We start from the raw sequence: 18,475 nt of genomic DNA on the forward strand, positions 1-18,475 counted from the left end.
AATTTATATTTTTAGAAACCAATACAGAGGAAGACTAAAAATGAAGGGGGATGACATTCTGAAGTAACTAAACAGACTGACACAATCCACTCTGAATTATCTTCGCATTATCTGTAACACTGATCAACAAAAATAAAGGCATGGAATAGCACCATAATCTCAACAAGGCTCCAACAACCAAACTGAACAAGTATAAAGCAGTCCACTTGAGATTTGAGACCTTTTCAGAGATCGAGATCCCCGCATGATGTCCTTTCTATATCCAAAATTCTTCAGGAAAGGAAGGAAGAAAGAAAACAGACAAGCAAGCAAGCAATAACAACAACAACAAAGGGTCATTTAACAGACTGATAGTATCACAGTATCACATTATGTTAGAGATTGGAAGGGACCTCAAAAGATCATCTAGTCCAATCCCCCTGCCAGAGCAGGAACACCTAGTCATAGCAAATTCAGTTTTGCACCTGACAAGGCTTACAAGAATTTAAACTGAACTACATTAAACAGCAGGTCTATCAATACAAGAGGTAACCTATACTGGGAAAACAAACCAAAACCAAACCAGCTTGCTCTTTCAAAGGAAAACTGTAAACAAAGACCCACAGTAAGAGTTTATAGTAATCAACCATATTGAGTTATCTTTTATAGCCACCACAACTTAAGCCACGTGAAAAGGGAAGAGGTCTTCTGACTAGTCATGGAATCCAATGGGTAGATGAAGGCATTTCCTTCCATCAAGGAGATTTCCTTCCATCCACTCTATCCATGACTCTTAAAGGACGTACAGCTCTACTCACATAACTGCATGGGAAGGCACAGTGCTATAGATACGCGGACAAAGGGGGACAGATGGATGAATCTGCAAGCATACAAATCTAATTGGACCTATGGCTGACTCAAATTCTTGGTTTCCTTATGCTTGCATGATGAAGCATGGTCCCTGCCTCATTTCCCTATTCCATCCAAGTACAGGTCATATAAAACGTGACTACACATAACTTGCAAAAGTCCGATTTTGTTCATGGCAAAACTCCCCTGTTTAAAATGAACACTATCCTTAGAGATCAAGCATAGAAAGAACGCTCTTATCTCAGCAAGCAAAGTAAACAAAGTACAAGGAAGAAAGCTTCAGCTCTCCAAAACTAAGTCATTCCTCTAACAAAGATTACTGCTGGCATGTATAGGACCTGTATACAAAAGACGAAGCATTTAATATCACAAAAGCCTGCTTTGTTCAACAGATGTGACCTACATACTTCTACTTTAATAGAACACCAGGTAGGTAAAAAACACAATTTCACATTTTTAGGGTGTTGTTTTATTTTTCAAATTTAAACACTATACAAATACCTAAACTTGGTATCATTTAATAAATTATCTAAGAATTGTTCCTTTAAAAAGCTAAAACAAAATTGATTTGAGCTCAGGAGTAGCTGGGAAAAACAGCACATTGAAACACACAACCAATTATTAACTGTTGTGTGCTTCTACAGGTACAGAGAATTTTTGTCATTTTAGTTTGTTAATTTAGATCTGTTGAATGACAAATTTATCCAATATTGAGAAATTAACTGGGAACCAAAAAGAGCACTGAAGCTCTTGTTTTTTCCTTCTTCCAGTTTATTAATCATTAAAACCTTGGAGAAAATTATGAACACATGCAATTAGTTCAGTAACTAAAAATAGTACCACCTTTGTTAAATAAACTTGACGACTCTGAAGGGATTGTTGTTGGTATAATTATACTAACAATTTAACAAAACGTAGAAAAGTGAGGGGTTGGTACACCTTTAATTTTATTCCACTTTTCATCAAAATGCAGCTGGACATATTGGGAATAAAAACCCTTAAAAAAAAACAGAAGGCATGATTCACCACTTTCACAATCAAAATACACAAAGAACTGTAATCAATGTACAATAGGCTATGCTATCATAATGATCACCAATGATGACAGATAGAAGGCATTCTCCTAGCTAGAGATGATTATACTAAACAAGAATAATACTTTTTCAGAGAAATGGAAACATAAAACCAGATTAAAACTGATTGCTCACATCAGGCTGCCCAACTTTGCTGATTAAATACATTATCTTTCCATTACCAGTTAAGTCATAAAAACAAAGGACTAGAAACAACTTCCTAAATCAGGAGCCCAGCTCTCAACTGTCACTGACAAAACACACATAATCACTTAACAATTACAGAGTCAGTCTTACAGCATCTGGCTATTTTGCCCCCCACAATTTCTACTGTAAAAATAATGCTGATTTTTGTTCTCCAATGGTGTCAGGCCTTCTTATAGTTTTCCACATAAACATTTACATTGTGAAACCAATCCACTCATTCACATCCCAGCACTAACTTACAGTTCTTCCTTCCCACCTCTCCCCTTCCCTTCTCACCTGGATTCAGAGAAAACAACTGTATTTTTATTCAGAGCATATTTTTTTCATCGCCACAGTTAGTCTGCCCACTGTTAGTGTAACCTAGCAGTCCTTCTCCAAGTCTGCTCCAGTCTGATCTTACCCTTCTGAAAATGTGGAGCACCAGACTGTGAGCAGCTTCCCAGATAATGTCTGAGCAGGCCCCTGTGTTGCTCATTTGTGCAAGACTTGACCTGTGCCCAGTATTTCTCAGTAACCTCATGTTGGCAGTTTAGAGATCCCACCATCACCCAACTCCACCCTCCAGAACTTTCAAATTACATGCTCCCCCCTTAGAGGAAAAGGTATTCTGTCCAAGTACAACCTCACATACGTAAACCTCAATTTTTCTGCTTTTAAATCTCACTCTTTGAAATTATGATTTCAATTCCCAAGGTCCTTCAACTCTTCTTGCATAATCTTCCTGTGTACTAATTAAAATTCTCAAAATTCATCAATGGTTTCATCATCCTAATTTTAAAATTTGCCTAAGCAGATAAGATCTACTTCCCGTCTAAAAAAATCAGTTCTCTTATCAAAACCACCAGGTTAGCATGACACAATTGGGAAAGCTCATTTAGCACTTCACCTTCTCTTCCTGCTTTCCACCATCCCTCGGGATTTCTTCTGAAGTTTCACCTACAATATGAGTTAGACCAACAGTCTCTGTAATTCAGAACTGGACTCAACACCATACTTGGCAATCTATACTCAAATGGTGTCACCTCCTTTTCAGAAGATTGCCTTAGAAACCTGAAGGTAAGCATGAACTTCTGAGTAGGCTTTTCGAGAATCCTGCAATAGAGATGACCAAATTGACTTTATTAAAATATGCAAACTGTATTTATCATACTCTTGGTAATTTCTAATTCCAAATTACCCCTCTCCCTTTTTTTTTTTCTTTTTAGCGGCTTTTGTTTTGGGTTGGGTTTTTTTTTTAAATCTTCCTGGGTTAAAAATCACTGCCCTAATCGGAAGCTAGTAACTTACACTTTGTTATGGTGAGTACAAAGCATTGAATAAATATCTGTGCTGTGGGATTTCTGCTACCATTCCCTGAAGTTGATTTTGAAGCCATACATTCCATCAAATCAGTCTTAGATGATCCTTAATCTTTTTTTTTCCCTTGGTACCAAATGGTGCAACTACTTTTTCCTTGTTCTTCTACTTGCATGTTTCTACTGTCTGTCTTCAGGTGTGTAAAGTCCAAGCTTTTCCAGGTTTCAGCTAAGAAAAAGTGAAAAGACTCACTTCTGATTGACAAATTATTCCAACTGGCACATATGGCCCACTCAGGCATGGAAAGGCAGCATTGTTAAACGGACGATCCTCTACAACAACAAGAGGCCTTTTTGTGCTGCCAGGACTCTTAAAACCATGTTGCAGAAATAAAAAAGGGGGAGTTCAGGGTTAACCCCACAAGAACGTATAGCAAAAACCTGTTATGTTTTGAATTTTTTAAATCGTTGGACAAGGATGGACCTCTCCTATACAGCACCATTTCTGGGCTTCTAAGGATTTTAAACAGCAGAAAGCTCATGTTAAAATATATAACCTTGAAACTTACGAATGGGAAGGACTGTTCCCTTTAATAACATGGGGGAGAGGTTATGCTTGTGTTTCCACAGATAAAGGACCTTGTTGTGTCCCTGCACGATGGGTTCGTCCGCCCTTGTCTTCTGCCTCTTCATCACAGGAGGATTGACCCTACCGTGGCTTCCCACCCAGCCGAAAGAAAACATCTGGGTAACATTAGCTAATTCAACAGGATAAGACACCCTGTGCCTGTTGGTTGCCACACCTATGAATCCTTTCAGTACATGCCTGGTAGGGCTGCCAGTTGGACAACTGGATGGTGGCTGTCATCCCCTCAGCACCCCAAGCAATGGCAGCCTCAAACCCTGTGGACACATGGGATGGCTAGGTGGTACAATGACCAGTAGTCTTTTTAGAACCACAAAAATTGATTTGTTAGGATCTGTAAAAATGGATATGTGTTTGTATTTTCATCATACAGGATGAAACCAATTGTTAGTGTAAAATGTTAACTCTTCCTTAGCTGTTTCTCAAAATGCTTCTGTGTGGTGTAATTATATTTCTGTCAACTTTTCTCATTCTTCTAACGCACTGACCTCACTTGGAGTATTGTGTGCAGTTTTGGTTTCCTCAACATAAAAAGGACATGGAACTGTTGGAACAAGTCCAGAGGAGGGCCACGAGGATGATCAGAGGACTGGAGCACCTTCTATATGGAGACAGGCTGAGAAAGTTGGGGCTGTTCAGCCTGGAGAAGAGAAGGCTGCGTGGAGGCCTCTTAGCAGCCTTCCAGTATCTGAAGGGGGCCTACAAGGATGCTGGGGAGGGACTATTCATCAGGGACTGTAGTGACAGGACAAGGGGTAATGGGTTCAAACTTAAACAGGGGAAGTTTAGATTGGATATAAGGAAGAAATTCTTTACTGTGAGGGTGGTGAGGCACTGGAATGGGTTGCCCAGGGAGGTTGTGAATGCTCCATCCTTGGCCATGTTCAAGGCCAGGTTGGATGAGGCCTTGGGTGGCATGGTTTAGTGTGGGGTGTCCCTGCCCATGGCAGGGGGGTTGGAACTAGATGATCTCAAGGTCCTTTCCAACCCTAACTATTCTAGGATTCTATGATTCTAACGTGTCAGTCTTTTCTCAGTTCTTCCTGCTATATCTTGCAGGCTCCCTGCTTATTCCTAACAGCCTTCTGGGGATGCATCCATGCAACCAGGTCACATCCTCAAAAACTCAAAGTGAAACTCAAGTTTTCCTGATGTTTTAAAAATTCCAATAGTATTTATATTTTTCATTAGACAGATCCTCTCTGTAACCATCAGAACAACCTTGTTTAGCCAAATTTTGAAATCTGAAGCAGTATTCCAGATTTTTTTAGAACATATCTTTATGTAGGATTTTCTCTTGCTGTATATGCATGTAAATTTTATTATTAAAAAAGGCCTAGTTGTAAAAAAATCTAACATTTATTGTATATACACTGCCAGCACATCCATTTCTTCTGCTTCTCCCAGATTTTGTGTTGCCAGATTCAGCAATTCCCATCTTCAATACAGCTAAACTGAGTTTCTGTTCTTGCAAACAAAAGATCTCCCTGCATCCTACAACTTCATATTAAACATTATACACATCACTAAGTAAAATCATGAGACTCCAATACTCTTAGTATGCTAATTCCTCCTTTGGAAGAACTTAAGGCAGATGTATACAACAGTTCCACAAAATTAATATTTTAAACAATGTATGGACAGCACACTTTGGTACACAACTTGGTTTGAAAGCACGAGTCTCCCTGTTTCTACAGTAATGTCCAAAGGTTATTTGGATCTTCAGTGTGGACAGCCTCCCAAGTTGAGTATGTCTCTCCAGTCATTTCCTTGTATGGAAATTTCTGAAATACACATTACTTTTAAACATATATGAGTTAATTCCATTTTGCCCATGACAAATTTTTCTCTTCCAGATTAGGACTTTTTCTTGTTCCCCTTGAAAAGAACATCAAGTATTTCACATGTATTTCACGGCTTCATTTTGGGAGAAGAAAACATTACAAAGATTAATATTTGGGGCAGGGTATTCGATACAAAAAAGGAACCACTGAAGCTGAAATACCAGAAAACCACAGTATGAGAGTAAGCATGTGTCAGGGTATTCCACTATCAATTGCCACAATTAAGCAAACACGGCTATCAGTTAAGGATGAAAACTTTAAGGCCTTGAACACAAATTTACTTCTGCGAAGATGGCTTCTCCTTTAACCTGGCAGCTTCCCAGCTACTGTGTAAACCTAAGTCTTATTCTGCATTCTTCAGCAGCTAGCTGATATTTTTAGAGTCGCAATGTTCAAAGTCTGTTCTGGGACACTCAGCAAAAATATGTGTTTAATTTTTACTGAGCAAGTCAATCCTCCATTACTTTGAAAAGCAGAAAGTTAAGATATCACATACCACAAAAAAATTGAGTAATATATGATCTAGTGGATATGAAGGTGTGACACCTAACTGCATAGTGTCAACACTGCAAAGCCACTTGGGTTTTGCAATGTACTTTCCAGGGCTCCAGACTGATCAGCTGACATGTGGCGCTGAATTTAGAGTGACTCTGTGTGTGAGAACTCCACCCACCAAACCCAGACCGCACCACAATGGCACTTGCTGTAGTCATCAGGACCTTCTAATCCTACTGGGCTAATGAGCGCTGTCATCCTGTGCAGAAGTGGTATTGAGACCTGTTAAATACCTACAGAGACCCATGGGTCTTGGAGAGCCATTCACATGCTGTTCATCTCCGTGGCTTGACTTCTGGGAACACAGTGCAAAATTTTGAAGGTTTACCTAGCAACACTTCTGATCCAGCATGGCTACAGCAACTGTACTATTATCCCTGGAAGCTCTGTGTTCACAAACCTGGCATTTATACCTGCGCCTAGGTAGCATGCTCCCAGATAGCCAGTGGCTGACTGCATGTCATACTTTGAAGTGGGCTTTGTATTTACAGGCTCATTTCTGCAGACTAGGATTAAAAGAATTAGCTAGTGATTGAGTGCTAAATAACCATAATTTCTTTCCTGGTAAGAATACCTTATTTCCAAACCACAGTTTGGTTTCTAAATGGTGACACATGTCAACAGATTAGTTTTGATTGGTTTTAGTTAGTACTGCAGTCTAAGCACCTACATTAAAATGTTTAGGTTTTTCTAATCATGAAGCCTTTCTAAAAAATGTTGATATTCAGGTAATCCAGCTACTCAACCTTCACAGAGTCTATCAGAACTCCAGAATAGGCACTGTACCCCAAAACACCAGAGATTAAAAGGCACAGGATACAACAATACCCATTTTGCCATATATCTAATCTGTTCACAACCAAGTGGTTACTGTTACAGAAAACATCTCCAAAAGGAGACATTTAATACTTAAAACAAAATTAAACTTCATACATCTACAGAATGAGTTTCAAGTTTGTAGCATGAATGCCAGTTATCTTGCAATGACAGGTCAAGCCAATTAAATGAGTGTTAATTCTTGAAATTCAGAAGTGTGTCTACAACTAATCTTTGAGCTTAATGCCTGGTGGTGAGAGTGTAGGAAGGAAGGATGAAGCTAAATCTCATTCACACAGGAGACTTGCACTGTTCAAGGAATGGGACATTTAAATTATTATTCCAGTTTAGACTATCTCAAGGTGGAATATGAATAGAATATTCTACAATGAATTTTAGATTATTCAAAAAACATGATGGAACTGCTATTGGACTGTTCTTAGCCACCACTCGTATGAGGAAAATACAAGATACATTCTTCCTGAAAACAAAGTATGTAGCATGAGTAAAACTAGATTCAGGTTGTGCAAAACAAGTGGCATATGAGGACCAGTGTTGTTATTCATTTGTATTTGATTTTGGAGAATAACATCCACTGTGAACAGCTACTCCTCAATTTAACACTAGCAGCAGTGAAAGTTAAATCTTTATAAGCACTAACATCTGTGTCATCATTTATTATTCGCACACATGCAACACTGAATAAGGACTATCCAATACACAACCTTGTATTAGGGTTTCAAAACCCAAGTTTGTAACACTTTATGATCTACTGGGAAGTATACAGCCTTCAAAGCAGCAATATCAAACATGGAAAGCTGATTAAGAGGTCTACTACTACTTTTTGATGAAAACTTTCCATCAAAATCATTGATTCTTCCATTGACCCAACACCAACTGGTCAGGTTAATCCCTATTTACAAATGGTTCGTGAAGAAAACAATTATTGCTTGAGTGTAGACACCCACACCTTCTGGGTGTTTTACATCCTCCCTTCAAAGAAAACAAATCTGTTTATAACAGGGGGTAACTCAACAGTTTGGTAGGATGCAGCAGCAGCTAATAAGTAGTGATGCAGACACCAAATGAGCAGGAAAGATACAGAAGAGAAATGAACAGAACAGGGCAGAGGCAGCATGACAAGGTCAGAGACAGCAGGCTGAGGACACTCTCCATCATGGTCCCACTTGGCCTGGCTGGGTTTCCTTCCAGAAGGCAGACTACATACCCTCTTCTGTCTAACAGCAGAAGAGGGTCTGAGCAGAGTCATCATCAGACAATCTAAGGAGACCATGTAAGGGAGCAACTCTGGTTGTAAGTCCATATTCACACAGCTGGAAAAGAGCAGGAAAGAGTTCCTGAGAGAACACGTATTCCCGTTTCAACCATGGGTGAGTGTTTCCATGGATGAGAGCCTACCTTCGGAAAAATAACAGTTGGAGAGACCATCTCACCATTTGAAAGGATTGATATTACACACCATATCATGATACTCTGTGTGGTATCCATACTGCCAAAGTCTCAAATTGTAGTCCCTTTCAATACCCACCAACTATTCTCAAGATTTAGGATTTAATTTCCAATTCAAAAATTGCCCTAACATACATTAGTGGCTATGAACTTCAGAGTCAAATCAGGCAGAGAAACATTTAAGCGTAACTGAAGAACAATCAAAAAGTTCAAAATGTAAAAATTAGATTAAGTAGGAACACCCATTTTTCTTCACTGTAATCTCCAATTCTCTAAATTTTGCAGCTGTCCACATCTCAAAAATGGCGACACGAAGGAAACTGGGATAATATCAGGCTGATAAGTTGCTGTGGATATATCCCTTCTAATGAGATGCAAATATTATTTTACTTGCCTGAAAATGCCTTAAGCCATTGTTTAGGCACTACAGATTTATATGGCAGGCAGTGTGGAAAAAGAGGGAACTCAATGCATTTAAATATTAACATTAAAGCAAGATGATGATCATTAATACTGTTGACTTTCTCAAGTCTTCAGCAAAATTTTATAGTTGTGTATCTTTAGTATAGGATCCTTTTTTTTTTCTCCATTAATAAAAGACACTTCTTAAGAAATGCCAGTCAATGTTTAAACCCTATTACATTAACAACTTTGCCTGAACATATGCTAAATCCATAGAGAATTAACTATTGTGTCAAGTGTTGGCAAAGCTTTTCCCTACTGAAGATACTGCCAACCAATTTAAAAAAGGAACTGTGGAGAGAAAAAACACAAACAAACCAACCACACAACAAAACAACTATTACCTTCTTCAGATGAAGATAATGACTCAACCGATGAAGTCACAAAAAAAAAAAACCACTGCAAATATTCACTTATACTGAAACATTGAGGAGCATATAGTTTATTTCCAATAGGTTTTACATTGTTACAACTATTGCTTTCAAGTCCAGATTGAATTGAAATTTCAGAATTAATGCATCAGTTATCTTTTTCTTTCATTATGGTATCTAGAGAAGTAGCATAAACTCCATTTTAAAAATAAATACCTTTCACTGTGAATTTTTGCAATATAGCAAGCTCAACAACTCATTATGTATCAGTCTATATCAATAAACACTGACCCTTTTTGTAAGATTCTAAGATACATTCCCTTGATCTATCCTTCTGCATTTTCAGATGTGTTTAAAGAACCTCCATTCATCCCACCACCATGGGAAGGGACAAAGCACAAGAACTACGCATTTCAGAAACCTCATTTCAGTATTAGTCACTGATTTACTACACATGGATGTTGGCAAGTGGCTTCACTTTGGCCATATGTAACACAGTAACACTTGCTTATGTCCAAAGGATAAGAATTAAAGGTCAAGTAGTGATTTAAAAGAGATATATGCATTGACTTTATAATATGTTATTTTTTTCCATGGGGGAGGGGAGTGCTTTCTTAATAGCTAATGCCTTGCTACAATGCTATTCAAGTTCAATGGAGAAAGTATCTTCTTATTTTTCTTTCCTGAAGTTGTTTTCACACCTGAAAGAAGCTCAATTAATTTGTCTTCTGAAATATATTTATTAAGGACATCTAACATACTATCGGCATTTAAAGTGATGTTAAAACATGCAACTAAAAAGACTCTGAGTTCAAGACAACTGGTTCAAATTTAGCCAGTGTCTTCTATTTCACCATATCATACTCCAATGAAAGCTATTTTGGGAAGAGAGAGGGAGAAAGCTGGAGCAAAACTGTTTTGGCCATACAATTATGGGAATACTGTTATTATTCAGGCATTAGGAAATAGGAAGCGTCACAAAAAATTACTTCCTTACCTACATTTGTTAGAAATAAAGAAAAGATCTTCTTGATCTCTGGTATAAATGTTTATGATGCCAAAATATTGGACAGCTTAAATCCAGGATATTAAAGTAGTTCCGCTTTTTGAAGTCTGAGTTTTGTTTCTTTTTTTTAAATACTGATATCCTTTACAAGTCTAGAGATCAGCAATATAGTCTGTCTTATTCCACTAGCCTTTTGTCTACTACCATAAGAGATACACATACTTATTACTCAGAACTGGGCTACGCAGTTGTTTTGCATCTTTTTCAATTCCTTTCTTTTCCTAATGTTGGCAATGCCTCAGGAGTTATTTTGGGAAGATATTGGGAACCCTTAACAGTCAAATGGATTCCAATATTCTCCAGATGTCCTTAAAATTAACCTTTGCCTCAAAATTTAATGGGGGAAAAAAGTTTGTACTATGAACTCTGTAAGTGAAAGTTAGAAAAATATGAATCATAATATTACAGTACCACCAGTTAACACTAAACAAATCAAAGCATTTGATGAAAACACTATTAAACACACAGAACTCATTTACATCCTCACTGTACACAAAACCACAAAACATTGCATACCATGTGGAAATAAATAAATAAATAAATAAAAACCTAAACAGGAAACCCCTCTCATGATTAAATACAAACTTCTTTACAGACAACAGAAACTATAAATTTTATCCAGGTAAGGTAAGAAAGAAAACAACTTGCTTTTTTCCTGTAACACGCAAGTGTTTGCAAGCAATATGTTTTCTTTGACCTATCCAAGGGTTTATTATTATTATTATTATTATTATTATTGGAATGTCCATCATAAACCACGCAGCTTCACATTCTGTTGACATTACAATATATGTGATCAGATATCTATCAGATATATTCCCTTTAAGAAAACCATGTGTTGTTACATTCAACCACACACTTTACATTACCAACTCTCCAAAACATGAATACAGGCTATAAAAATGGATCTACTAGTAAGGAAAAAACATGGTTTTTAAAAGAGGACAATGCAGGTTTATCCTATGATATCTGAAGTTTTTCTTCCCTCTTTTTCCTTTTTAGCACATTGAAATTACTCTATAGTACTTTATTTCTCATCAATTCAATATCAATACTGACCAAACACAAATACAGGCATTAGTGTTTACCTAATGGCTACCAATCCCCAAATTTGCTTAAAGAATCATCAAATTCTTAAAGTTTCAGTTCTAAACACACAGGAGTTTGCCGCAGAACAAAACATTCATAGCATCCTAGAAAGAAAGGTCATAAAAGATGATGATGGCATAAGAAACAGAGCATGCTGCTTTCATTCGTATAGTAGTGATGTCAATGCCTGCAATGGTAGTTGCTCTGACCTGTAGAGGCTCTAAGCTGGAGTGTTTTCACAGAAATCTCCTTTATGAAAAAACCCACAACTCTGGCAAATGACTAAAACATCCACAACAAGATGGCTTAGTAGGATAGCCAATTCAAGGAATCAATAGTGGAAAAGGCTGGAAGGAGGTAAGGAAGGGGCAGGTGTCTTAAAGAAGAGAAAAACATCTATCCATCAGAATCACAAGCAGCCTCCAGCACAAGCATATTTGTGAAACGATCCAAGTCAGACTGCAGAGTGAAAGACAAACAGATACCCTGCACTGGTGAGAAAAACAACAGGATTATACCTACAGCCTAAGCTCACATTTTACAGCAGTGGGAAATGGTTCTGAAAAAACTGACAAAAAAAAAAACACAGCTTAATCAAGTCGCTTCCCCAAGACTTGCATGCTGATAACTATAAATAGCTGGAGTAGCACATTGTTTAACAAGCTGCAGCAAGATGGTCCATGTTTGAAAACAGAACATTCTTATTTCCCCCCCCCCCCCAGCCCTCCATTATCACTGCAGCAGTCCTCCAGTTCAGCAATCAATTTTCTACACACTACATCACCGTACAAACACCAGTTTTAGTATCCATACATCATGTACTCAAATGCTGAGAACAAGCAGGGAAACAAAGACAAAATCCTGCCCCATGGCATGCAACTATATCCCAAATTGTGTAAAACCAGCTCTAGGTTGTTTTGTTGGGGTTTTTTGGGGGCGGGGGGGTGTTGGTAACCTTTTCTCATTTGCCAGACTGAAGAAATAGAGTATCTTAATTCCCTCGCCTGCTAGAAAATGGTGCCTGTATTTCGAGTAAAATAAAGCTGTTGACGTGCGCAATTGTGGTCATTATTAGGGCGATCACGTTGTTTTCATTCATTCATTCAGGATTTGCTAGAGGATGTCAGCTTCTGCAGCAGCAGCTGGCTTGACCTGGAGGAGGGGGAACAAATTCCTCGCAGCGCATACAGATTACAGGGTGCATTTCTTGACGGGCCATTTATGATTTTATACATTACACTCATTACACCGAATCAAGCCATGGATGCAACTAACATGGTCCACCATGAGGCAAGCACAGACAAGTTTAATGAAGGAAAAGTCACTCAGGACTAATTTATAGCCTGATTTATTAAGGTTAGAATAGTCCTCAGATGAAGACAACTGAAGCCACTTTCTAAAATTAAATTTTTCCCTTCCAACAGAAAAAAAAAAATTTGTGCACAATGATTAAATACTTCACAGCTTTGCAGTATTTTTCCTTGCTTGCAGGTAACTGCCCACATGCCCCCCTCTTCAATACACCTTAAGCATAGACCTTTACACACTGCACCACTACAATGTTTTCCTCCAGGTTCCCATAATTAAATATTTTACGGTACCCAGCACAACCACTCTTCCTATGCATCAACTTTTTGGTTTGCCTAGTTTCCCATGAGCATTTTGCAAGCATTAAAGGAGGAAAAAAGGGAAATCTACATTCAATATTTCATACAGTGTGAAAAGTATGATCTTTAAAATTTTAAATAGAGCTTGAATGAGGAAAAACCACTGAAGCTCATTTCCATTCTCAAGTATGCAAGAACTTCTGCATAAACAGATGATCTTTTTGAGACGTAAGTTATGAAGGATCTCTCTTCAGATTATAACACAACCCATTTGGTCATCTACATAAGCACAAATACCATGCAAGGAAAATTAACTCTACACGTAACTGGCAGTGACATTTTGCTCATTTGCAAAATGCTGCCTGTGTCCTAGGACTGTCACTGAAGTTACACATACTACAGATTGTAAGGTTTTACTACACACTAAAACTGAAAGGGTTGGGGGTGGGGAGGAGGTAACAGATTCTGCTGCTACAAAACACACTGGCCACCAACACAGATCGCAATTTGCCACACAAATGAAACACAGGAAGACTTCAGGAAGGGGCAGAACAAGCAAGGGATACGGAACCACATAAACATGCCCAGAAAGAGATGATGTGTGATACCTGATTGCTACAGCAGGGTAACGTAAGAAGTGCATTTAGTCCGATTCATTCAACTGCTAAAGTGATGGGGGAAGAAGGACGGAGGGGGCGAGGTAAGATGGCCACTGCCACTTTAACATATTCAATAATTTAACAGACAACCTGACGTAGGTTAAGTTGGACTTGTTGGGAATCAATTTTACATTTTTAACTTTACAGGCCTATTTTCTACGCTGAGGTTTGTTAGGTTTTGTTTGTTGGTTTGGTTTCTTTTTAGAGTCTCTCAAGATTCAATATTAAACATCACAAGGAAACAGACTGTTATTTGTTTTTAAGCATCTCATGATGGGCATTGCTTTTTTGTTTCGGAGTCTGTGCTTGAAAACATCATGTACTTTAACCTAAGATGTTATAAAAACTCAACTCCTTAACAAACTGAGCTCTGCAGAAAAGAAGAGCATTTGAGGCTCGGTTTTAGCACACGCTTCAGAACTGGGTTATGACACCCCAGATATAAATCTAACCCATTAACAACCCGCACTAAATAATTACACCTGTAGACAGGGAAGCAGGTTAATTTTAGACTCGTTGCTCTATTAGACAGCTCCACTTCCAGAGCCCGGGCGCAAGGGCAGGAAGGAACAGGAGCCCCTGGCTGTTCCCCCTCGCAGAGGGACCAGAGCACCGCGGCGGCCCCGGGGGGGTCGGGGGGCTGTCGGGGGTCTCACCCCGCTCCGCTGGGCATGCGCTCCCTCCCTTGGTCGCCGAGGGGGGATGGGGGTGTTTTTCCCAAGCTAGATCTCCACCTCGCCCCAGGAGGAAGATGACTTTTAAGGAGTCGCTCCCTCCCCATGGGAAGGCGGCGGGACGAAGGGCTTTCCCTCCTGGCAGGGCAAACCTGGTCATGGCACCTGCCCCACTCCCCGGGGTAGGGATTAGGGCTCACCCTCCCTCCCCTATTCGCCAAGACTCGAAGCGGGGCTGCTCCCGTCGGGCCAGGCCGGGTGTTCGCCCGGCTCCCACGCGCGCTTGCCCGGGGGAAGGACAGGGCGCACCCCCCACCCCGGGAAACTGAGGTGGGGAGTGTCCGAACGCAGTATGGCCCCGGGCCGGCCGCCACCCCCGGGGGGGGGGGGGCAGGGAAGCGGGACGCGCTTTGTCCCGGTGCTTTACCTCTGTACACTGGGGAGCTGGGGCTCCGTCTCTCAGGTGAGCTGCTCCTCCTGCTGCTGCCGCCGCTCTCCGGAGAGCGCCGCTGCCTGCCCTTCACCCTGCCCGGCTCCGCCACGCTGCCTCCCGCCGTCAACGGCGGCGTCGCGCTGGGCGGCGGCGGGCTGCCTCCCCCGCGACCCCCGCCGCTGCCCCCCGGCCCGGTATTGCTGCCCACCGAGGCGGAGGGTGACCGTGTCGGGCTGTGCTGGTTGCCCCGCAGGAGCTGGTACGGGACGGTCGCTCGGATGGGTTGCAGCAGTCGGCTGGTCCCCGCCGCACCTCCCCCGGCACCGTTACCGGGACCCCCGGCCACGCCGCCGCCGGCAGTGGGGGACCCGGCGGCGCCGCGCCTCATCCTCTGCGGCGGGGGCTGGTGGTGGGACGGGGGGGTCTGCGAGGAGCTGGACGAGGAGGACATGGCGGGGATGCTCGAGACCCGATGGGTCACTCGCTCCGGCTGCTACTGGGGGGCCGAGCTCAGCCCCCGGCGCCCCGCATGCACCGGCCGCGGGGGGAAGGGGGGGGGGGGCAGGAAGAAGGGAGGGGGCGGGGCGGGACAAGCGCTTCACGGCCCGAGGGAGTCTCCGCGCCGCCTGCCCAGCTGCCCCCGGCGCTTCCTATCGGCGACGGAGGCTGCTCCCACGCCAGGCTCTGGCCATCGCTGCCCGCCCCAGCGTCGTGGGCACCGGGGGCGCTGCCGAGCCCCGCGGCTGCTCACATCGTACAGCGCTGCCGGCTCAGGGCGGTCGGCGGCGGAACGCGACGAGAGCACACGGAACCGGTGGGGGTCGGGCGGGGTGTGGCGGAGGGGATCGCAACCAGCTCCAGCTCTTGCACCGGCCAGCGCCCGAGAGCCGCGGCCAACACCACCCGCACCCCGCGCCGCCCTGGCTCCGAATGGCAATGCGCAGCCCCGGCACCCGTCCGCGACAGGCAGGGAAGGCAGGCGCGCGCGTCTATTGGGCGCCATTGCTGCGACAGCTCAGCCTCCATTGGACTGCGGCCCTGCCGCTCTCTGCTCTCAACCAATGAGAAAGTGGTTCCTCGCGGCGGGGCGGGGCGCCTGGGGGCTGGGCGGTCCCGCCGGCGGAGGAGGCGGGCTATGGGAAGTGGGATGTGGCAGGCACAGGGGCGGTGTGGTGCCAGCCGGGGCGGGCTCTGCTGGCTGGGCAGGATTCCTCCCCGCTGCACGGGGCACGGGCGCTGTCCGTCCGTGGACCCTGCTGAGGCGGCGGGACAGTGAGAGATGAGAGGAGTCGGCTCGGGGCCTCGCCGGTGGCGTCCCGACCCCATCAGGGTCTTCCCTCAGGGCAGCGGCCTATTTCTCCCCGCAGGGTTGCCGCCGGCTGGGCTGCCCAGCCGCCTCGCTGGTTCCGCGCCTCCCGGGTGGGCGTTCGGGGGTGCCCGAGCTTGCGGGCCTGGGTGACGTCGGACTACCGGGCTGTATTGTTAAGAGGTGGAAGGGGAGGGCAGCAGCCCCCGGGGGTCTCAGTGAGGTACCAAGATGCACTCTGGAGTTTGAAGTTGGCTTTAGGAGATGCCGATTTAATATTAAGCAAAGAGAGCAAGTATCCTGGACCAGGTCTTGCACTGCCCCTAATCTCGGGAGACTGTCTCTCCCCACATCCTCCACTCCCATGCAGGGCAGGCTCAGAAACAGAGCCATAGTTACCCGTGAGGAAGTTTATTATTTATATGGGATTTATATGAAAGTTTTCCTAATGTAAATCAAAAAACCTCAAAGAATGTCAAGAAGGAAATAAAAAGTTTTACAGTGATACTAAGAAAAGTGCTTTTGTTTTAGGAGAAAAAGCTCCCACTAGATGAACGGATAAGATGAGACAATGGGACAGAAAGAAAATAAAGATTTAGATGAGTATCTTAATAGCTAAGAAAATAAAAGGCTATAAGATCAGAAAGATAAGTTGAGCTGAGTCCACCAATACAGCAGGGTTTATGTTGGATCTGACACAAATAGGATGCTGGTGGAGGTGAAGGGAAAACACAGTGAGCCCTTCTTCATGGAGGGAGCCAGCACAGTGTGATGGCCTCTCAGATTCACAGTGCAGGCTTCAAGAGAACAAAATTGACAACATAAAACATAGATAGCAATAAAAAGGTTGCTTTTTAACAAGCTATATTCTGCTATATATGATACTGCGACCTAATCAGTAGCAAAGCAAAAGTGTCACCAGAATTAACTATATTCCTTATACTCTTTTTGACTATATGATAAACACTCAATTGTCTTATAGCTCACTTCAGGTTAGCAGAGTCACTCTGTACTTCCAAAGCTGTCTGCACCTACAGTGACCCCTGGGTAGTCCAGGAATCAGTCAATAGTCCCAAGGAGAAACTGTATTCTAGGAAAATGCTTCTATTCATGGGCTGTTAACGAGCTTATGTTTGCACTAGCACCATGTGATGCAGCCACCGCGGTTATGTTACAGAAAGGCTTGGAATAATACACAGCACATCCACATGAACATGTGCTCGTCAACAAAGCTACTCCTGTCAATTAATTTTAAGAAGAAACAGCAACCATGTATTTTTCCACTAGTCCAGTCTTTTTGTTTGTTTTATTTTTTCTGCTAACATAAGCCAAATTTGTTTGTGTAACTGTGGCATAGAGCCTTTTCCCCTCAAGGATTTTGCGCTCTGCTTAATCACAGTTTATGAAGTCTATCTAGTTTATTATTTTCTGCTTCACTGCACTGGGATCAAAATGATTTGAAAGCTTTCACCTGTAGAAGTAGTCTGCCAACACTAATATCAATGGTGTTTTAAACAGTAAGCACATTTTCCTGTGTCTGTATCTTTGTCAGATAACATTGCTGATACAGTAATGTCTTACAGAATGAAAATCATTTGGTGTCATTTGAGAGAGAAGGTGAATCTTTGACTAGGACAATAGCTGATATGCTGCAGTGATTGCTGGTGCTCAGGGTTGCATCAGATTAAAATAAAGATGAACAAGCATAACTTTTGATTTTAGGTGCATAGACTCTATTCTGCAATCCGTGCAAATACTTCCATCACATTCTTTCCTGTCCAAACAAGTGAGATATTTGAATAGGAAGAATAGATGCAGAAAGACAAGATAAACGTGATACAAAGTAAATCCCACAAGCCCCGTAACGAAAACAATCCCCCAAACCATAGGACACTGTGGTATAAAATACCAGCAGCAAGTCTTCCTTTCCAAACAGAGGGCCATGTTGCAACCTTTCAGTCTGAACTGACTCAGGCAGTGCTGAACTGACAACTGACCCAACACATCACTTGCATAGCCTTCAAAGGAAGCGAGGAAGAGACCCACTAGGGCC

The 18,475-nt window shown here is 42.3% G+C and overlaps 1 protein-coding gene across 4 annotated transcripts in view; it reads right to left on the reverse strand.

The window, feature by feature from the left end:
• Positions 1 to 15,783, reverse strand: part of GLCCI1 (glucocorticoid induced 1) — a 60,035-nt gene extending 44,252 nt beyond the window's left edge. For all 4 annotated transcript variants that reach the window (XM_080639428.1, XM_080639427.1, XM_080639430.1 and 1 more), the window contains exon 1: positions 15,111 to 15,783. In XM_080639428.1, coding sequence (XP_080495554.1) covers positions 15,111 to 15,567 — 457 coding nt within the window. In that variant the 5' untranslated portion in view covers positions 15,568 to 15,783. The remainder of the gene's footprint in view (positions 1 to 15,110) is intronic.
• Positions 15,784 to 18,475: the final 2,692 nt, after the last annotated feature.

This window comes from Psittacula echo (assembly GCF_963264785.1).
Source record: "Psittacula echo genome assembly, chromosome: 2".
NCBI classification, from domain to species: domain Eukaryota; kingdom Metazoa; phylum Chordata; class Aves; order Psittaciformes; family Psittacidae; genus Psittacula; species Psittacula echo.